The sequence below is a fragment of the Xenopus laevis genome, chromosome 4L, assembly GCF_017654675.1.
Source record: "Xenopus laevis strain J_2021 chromosome 4L, Xenopus_laevis_v10.1, whole genome shotgun sequence".
Classification (NCBI taxonomy): domain Eukaryota; kingdom Metazoa; phylum Chordata; class Amphibia; order Anura; family Pipidae; genus Xenopus; species Xenopus laevis.
In genome coordinates this window covers 53,320,198-53,326,197 of record NC_054377.1, presented here as the reverse complement: position 1 = coordinate 53,326,197, position 6,000 = coordinate 53,320,198, and the positions used below count along the sequence as shown (strand labels likewise).

General features: G+C 46.2%; 1 protein-coding gene across 1 annotated transcript; it reads right to left on the bottom strand.

Annotated features, from left to right (window-relative positions):
* LOC121402804 lies at positions 1–4,872 on the bottom strand. Its single transcript, XM_041589458.1, has 2 exons — positions 4,377–4,872; positions 1–4,308 (listed from the first exon to the last, which is right to left on the bottom strand). The coding sequence occupies exon 2, from the start codon at positions 3,149–3,151 to the stop codon at positions 17–19; it is 3,135 nt and encodes a 1,044-aa protein (XP_041445392.1). The 5' UTR covers positions 3,152–4,308; positions 4,377–4,872; the 3' UTR covers positions 1–16.
* Between the last annotated feature and the right edge of the window lie 1,128 nt (positions 4,873–6,000).

Below are 6,000 nucleotides of genomic sequence, written 5' to 3'. Positions count from 1 at the left end.
TGATGCTTAACATTTATTATGAATGCAATACAGCTTGCAAAACCTTTCTCCCAAATTTAGCCTCTTGGGAAAGAAAAACATTTAACTTATAATGCTTTATAAATGTATGCAAGGAGGACCATCTTGCAGCCTTGCAAATTACGTCTGGCGGCGCTCTGGCTTCCGCCGCCCAGGAAGCAGCCAATGCTCGAGTAGAGTGAGCCTTCAAGTCTCTAGGTACCTCTCTGCCTGTTTTGTGATAGGCGAACACTATGCATTCAACGATCCATCGACTGATAGTCGCTTTAGACGGGGCACAACCTCTTCTAGGACCTCTCGGAATGACAAACAGTCTTTCTGACTTCCTCCACGCCTGTGTACGGGTCAGATAATGAGATATTATTCGAACTAGGTCCAACGTATGCCACTGTTGTTCACGCACTGTTTTGGGATCTGGACAAAAGGAGGGCAAAGTTATCTCCAAATTCATATGAAATTGTGATACAACCTTCGGAAGAAATTCAAACGCTGGTCTCAAGACCACTTTATCTGGGAACACCACCGTATCAGGTTCCTTCGCTGAAAGAGAATGAATTTCCCCTACTCTGCAGGCTGAAGTGATCGCCACCAGAAATAAAGCTTTCAGAGTAACATGCCAATCCGAAGCCTTTTCCAACGGTTCAAAAGGAGCTGCCATTAAAACCTTTAAGACTAAAGGCAAATCCCATGGAGGTACCCCTAGTCGTCTTATTGGACACACTCTTTTAAGTGCATTAAACAGGCGAATGACCAACGGATCCTCCGCCCATGATCTTTCAGTTAATGCCGACAGTGCCGAAACTTGTCCTCTCAAAGTGCTGACACTAAGCCTTCTCTGGTACCCAGCAAAGAGAAACTGCACCAACTCTGACGCCCCAGGACATCTGGGATCAAATCCTTTATCTTCCGCAAATTTGACAAAACAAGACCAGACACGATAGTATTGACTTGACGTAGAGTGCTTTCTAGATTTCAACAGCAATTCTATCAGATCTTTGTTGAGGCCTATACCTGATAACCTCTGCCTTTCAACTTCCACGCCCTCAGAGACAGGTGGAACACCTCCTGAAATGGAACTGGGCCCTGCATCAGCAGATCTTTCATAACTGGAAGTTTCATTGGAGGCTCCACTGACATCTGTCTTAGAAGTGGAAACCAGGGACGCCTGGGCCAGAATGGGACTATAGCAATCACCTGTGTCTCCTCTTTGTCTATTTTCTTCAATACCCTCCAAATTAATGGAAAGGGTGGAAAGACATACCCGAACATCCCTCTCCAGTTCTGATTTAGGGCATCTATTCCACTGGATATCCGGGACGGGTACCTTGAAAAGAACCTCTTGCACTTGTGGTTGTGATCCGAGGCCATGAGGTCTATCTCTGGATTGCCAAATCTCTTGGTAATGGTCTGGAACACAACGGGATTCAGGGACCATTCTCCTGGCTCCAAGGAATTTCTGCTTAGGAAATCCGCCTGCACATTCATTTTGCCTGGTACAAAAAAGGCTACTAAACCTCTTAGGTTTGATTCTGCCCATGACATGATAGTTGACAGCTCTTGTATCAACCGCGCACTCTTGGTGCCTCCTTGTCTGTGTACATATGCCACCGCCGTGGCATTGTCTGAACGGATTTTCACCCACCTGTGTGTTATCCTCTCCGAGAAGGCCAATAGAGCCATCCTTATTGCCCTCAACTCCAATACATTGGAAGGAAGATGAGAGACTTCCCACTGCCCTTGAGCTGACAGATCGTCTAACATGGCTCCCCAGCCTGTTTGAGAGGCGTCTGTTGTAATTGTGACGTAGTCTGGTTCTGTCAACGGCATTCCTCTGGTTAGATTTCTCGGGATCAACCACCAGTCTAGGCTCGCCATCACCTGACTTGGAATATGAAGAAGTCTCTTCAGATTTATGGGATTGGTCGACCCTGAACCCAGAAAAAAATATTTGAAGGGGTCTCATGTGCCATCTTGCCCAACGTACCATCTGAATGGTGGAGGAAAATAGACCCAGAATTGACATGCAATCCTTGACGGACACTCTGGTGAGCTGTTGAAAGGATCTCACTCGGTCCATGATGTATGAGACCTTCTGATCTGGAAGAGACACTATCCCTTGAAGAGTGTCCAAGCTGGCTCCCAAGAAAATTATCTTCTGAGTTGGCACCAGATGACTCTTCTGCCAGTTTATCACCCAGCCGAAGAGTTGCAGAATTCCAATCGCTTTGTCTCTGTTTTTTACAGCTTCTTCTTCTGAGTTGGACACCAGAAGTATATCGTCCAGATAATGGAAGGCTGGGACCCCCTTCACTCTCAGTAAAGCTATTACTGTTACTAAGACCTTTGAAAAAGTCCTTGGAGACGTGGACAGGCCAAACGGAAGGCAAGTGAACTGCACGTGTTGTTCCTGAAACACAAACCGCAGGTATTTTCTGTGTGGACCGTACACTGGAACATGAAAGTACGCGTCTTTGAGATCCAGATTTACCAACCATGCTCGAGGCGGAATTGCTGCAATTATGGATGTCAGGGACTCCATCTTGAATTTTCTGCAACGTATGAATTGATTTAGTGGACGAAGATCCAGAACTGGTCTGAAGGCCCCTGAGGATTTTTTTACTAGAAAGAGTTTGGAGTAAAACCCTCTCCTTCGTTGCTCCCGGGGTACTGGTTCTACAGCACCGGTCTCTAGCAACTGATCCATATATTCTTGGACTATTTCCTTTGCACCTTGAACCTTCGGCACCAAAGAAACTCGATACACATCGTATCTTGGGATCCTGGAGAATTCGAGATGGTAACCTTCTCTTATAATCTCTAAAACCCAACGATCCCGAATATTCTCGGCCCAAACCTCCTTGAAGAGTGCTAGACGCGCTCCTACTGCACAGGTTTGAGCCGGCCTGATCTCATTGTGTTCTGTGTGAGGAGGAGCCGAACCCAGTTGCCTTTTTTGCCGGTTGTCGTGGCTCCCCTCTAGAAGATCTCCATGGAGACTGTCTGCCTTGAGACCTCCCAGGTCTGTACTGCCTTGAGTTACGAAAATTCCTATTCTTAGGTGATTCAGCTCTTGGCCCATGACGTCTGAATTTCCTCTCTTGTGGAAGAAAAACACTTTTCCCACCAGACACATTTTTAATAATTGAATCCAGACTCTCACCGAACAATCTGTCTCCTTCGAAAGGCAACTGACACAAATTGGCTTTAGAGGCAGTGTCTGCTGACCAGGACTTCAGCCATAGTGCTCTCCTTGATGCTACTGAAAGAGCCATTGACCTCGCTGCCAACCTGACTAAATCGATGGAAGCTTCTGCCATGAAATCAGTAGCTATCTTTAGATCAGACAACATCTCTCGCAAGACTGATCTTTTGACATTTGAAGAAATGGCATCTTCTAGATTGTTTACCCAGATCTTCATCGCCCTAGAGGTTGAAGTTAGTGCAACTGCAGGCCTGCAAGATGCCCCGGCAGAGACAAACGCCTTCTTCAGATCCAATTCCATCCGCTTTTCCATCGGATCTCTAAACGCACCCGCATCGTCAACCGGAAGGGTAGTTTTCCGAGCCAATCGAACCACTGCCGCATCAACTTTAGGTGGATTATCCCACAACTTTGCATTAGGCTCATCCACAGGGTATTTCTTTGCAAATTTACCTTGAATAACCACTCTCTTTTCCGTCTTCTTCCACTCTGAGCTAATTAGCTCCTTAATTGAGCCATGAACCGGAAAGGTAGAGGAACGCTTTTTTACAGACGGAAACAACTTGTCTGCAGAAGAACTCTTCCGTTAAGCTTAATGACTTCCTAACTGCCTTCACCAGACTCTCTACTGTGGAGGCATCAAAGGCAGACTCATCCTCAGAAAAAATTTCACCTTCTTCTGATAAATCCGACTGATCATCCGCCGGATCATAATATTCCTCTTCTGAAATGTCCGAAAGGGACTCATACAGCATTTCCCGAGACCTCTTAGGCCTCCTGCCTGAAGAGGATGCTTCCTGCACCCCCTGCACCACTGCTTGCTTAATTAGGGACACTAAGGCATCCAATTGGGGTGCTGTAGAAGTTTGAGGCTCAGCCGTTAAGGGTTGCTCCGCCACCGACTGCTTTCTTGCTTGTTGACTTTCCACCTTCTGTGCTTCAGTAGAGGCAGAGAGGCTTATAGGAAAGAAACAAGCACCATTAGCCTCCACTCTCTCCCCAACAATAACTCTGTTATCGTTTGCTTACCTAGAAACTTTTGGCTGCACTCCTCTCCCAGAGCCAGACTGATCCATGTTGTCTGTAACCTATGAGACAGGCAACAGTAAGCACCCTTGCGTCCAAAAATTGAGAATTTAAGTTCCTTCATGCTCACCAACACACCACGCTTCACTCCCAATTCCGTCGCGCGTCGTGACGTCAGACGCCGGCGCACGCGTCCGTCGCTCCAGAAATAACGCGCGACCGGAACTGACGCGCGACCAACATGACGCGCGACCGGAATGACGCGTACATCCGGCCGGTGGAACGCAAGAACGCCTGGCTCTGGGAGGAAAATGACGTACTTCCTGCGTCTGTTAGAAGCGGTTTTCAGAGGATCCGCACTTCGCCACCAAACAACACGGCCAGTATTTAACTGTGGGCCTGATAGGTGGAATGTGACCCAGCCATTGGTCCTTCTCCACCGCGATCCCCTCCGGGGAGCATATGGGAGGCATCAGGGCAGAGAGAGAGCAGAGAGACCCTGGAAGCGGTAAGCTACACACGTGACCTGGACAGGAAAAAGACAAGGTGGGGGCGGTGCAGAGCGGATGTTATAGGGTTGGGAGTTAACCCTTTCCTGTCCAGTGACCTGAGGGGCGGGGAATACTCATGTTGGTGATATGCTGCCATGGGTGGCTTGGGAAATTTTCAATTGGTCTTCATTATTTATTTTTTATAGTTTTTTAATTATTTGCATGCTTTTGACTCTTTCTAGCTTTCAAATAGGGGTCACTGTAAGGCTACACATTTATTGTTACTGTTACTTTTAATAACTCATCTTTCTATTTAGGCCTCTCCTTTTCATATTAAAAGGGTAATGTGGAGCCTAGATGGGTGAAACTTCAAGCTTAGCTGCTGAAGAAATATGTTTTCACTTATTATTATTTAAAGAATTACCAGGCTGTATCACTATGCCACTTTCCTGACACATTTGGGACCCCCTCTCTGGCCTGGACTAGGATTCAATATAGGCTCAGGCACATCAACAGAGGCCCAAACTGCCCCAATGAATAGTGGCCTCTGGCATCTTCCAGCAGCTTCTCAGGCATTTGCCAGAATTCATAGATTTCCAGACAGGGCCAGTATCAGTCTGTTTTTGGATCACAGAATCTCTCTGAAAATAGTCTCTTCTTATACGCTTGTGTCTATATTGTACAAACATTTCCTAACCACATCCCACCCAGTTGGCTCTACTGTCCCCAAAGTAGGTTTCCTTTGTTGCACCAATGCTTCAAGGTGGTCAGGACAGTGTCTGTGTTGGGGGGATGTTTGGCTTTGTAGAACAATAATGATATTGTACAAGCCTTCCTCTTACAGCCCCTTACAGTCTCAAGTAAAGTGTTTGGGAAAGATAGTAATAGGGGGTTGAATTTTGGTCCTTCAAGTTGAAATATAATTATAAATTATATTTTACATGCAAAATGCTCAAATAATATCTATGATACACTGAGGTAGAAATCACTCACCCCTAACAGAGCAAATAGTGAGCAAATTAGGATTGACCGGCATCTCCTGTGCATTAAAGCTCTTTCTGGTCCTCACAGCGAGATTAAAGTGGAGCACTGAATCTACTGAATTAAGCGTTGCCTGATACAGAGCATGGGGTTTTGTAAATGACCACTACAGTGAGTGTCATCTTGCTGTTCCTATTTGATATTCTTTTCTAGAAATTTTCTCTCTTCCAGAGTCTTGCCTGCGAATGTTCTTGAGGGTTTCAAGCACCCAGACTATCTCCA

What these genes read in the sequence shown, in the direction of transcription:
- LOC121402804 (XM_041589458.1), bottom strand. Translation starts at nt 3,151, where the DNA reads ATGTGTCTGGTGGGAAAAGTGTTTTTCTTCCACAAGAGAGGAAATTCA.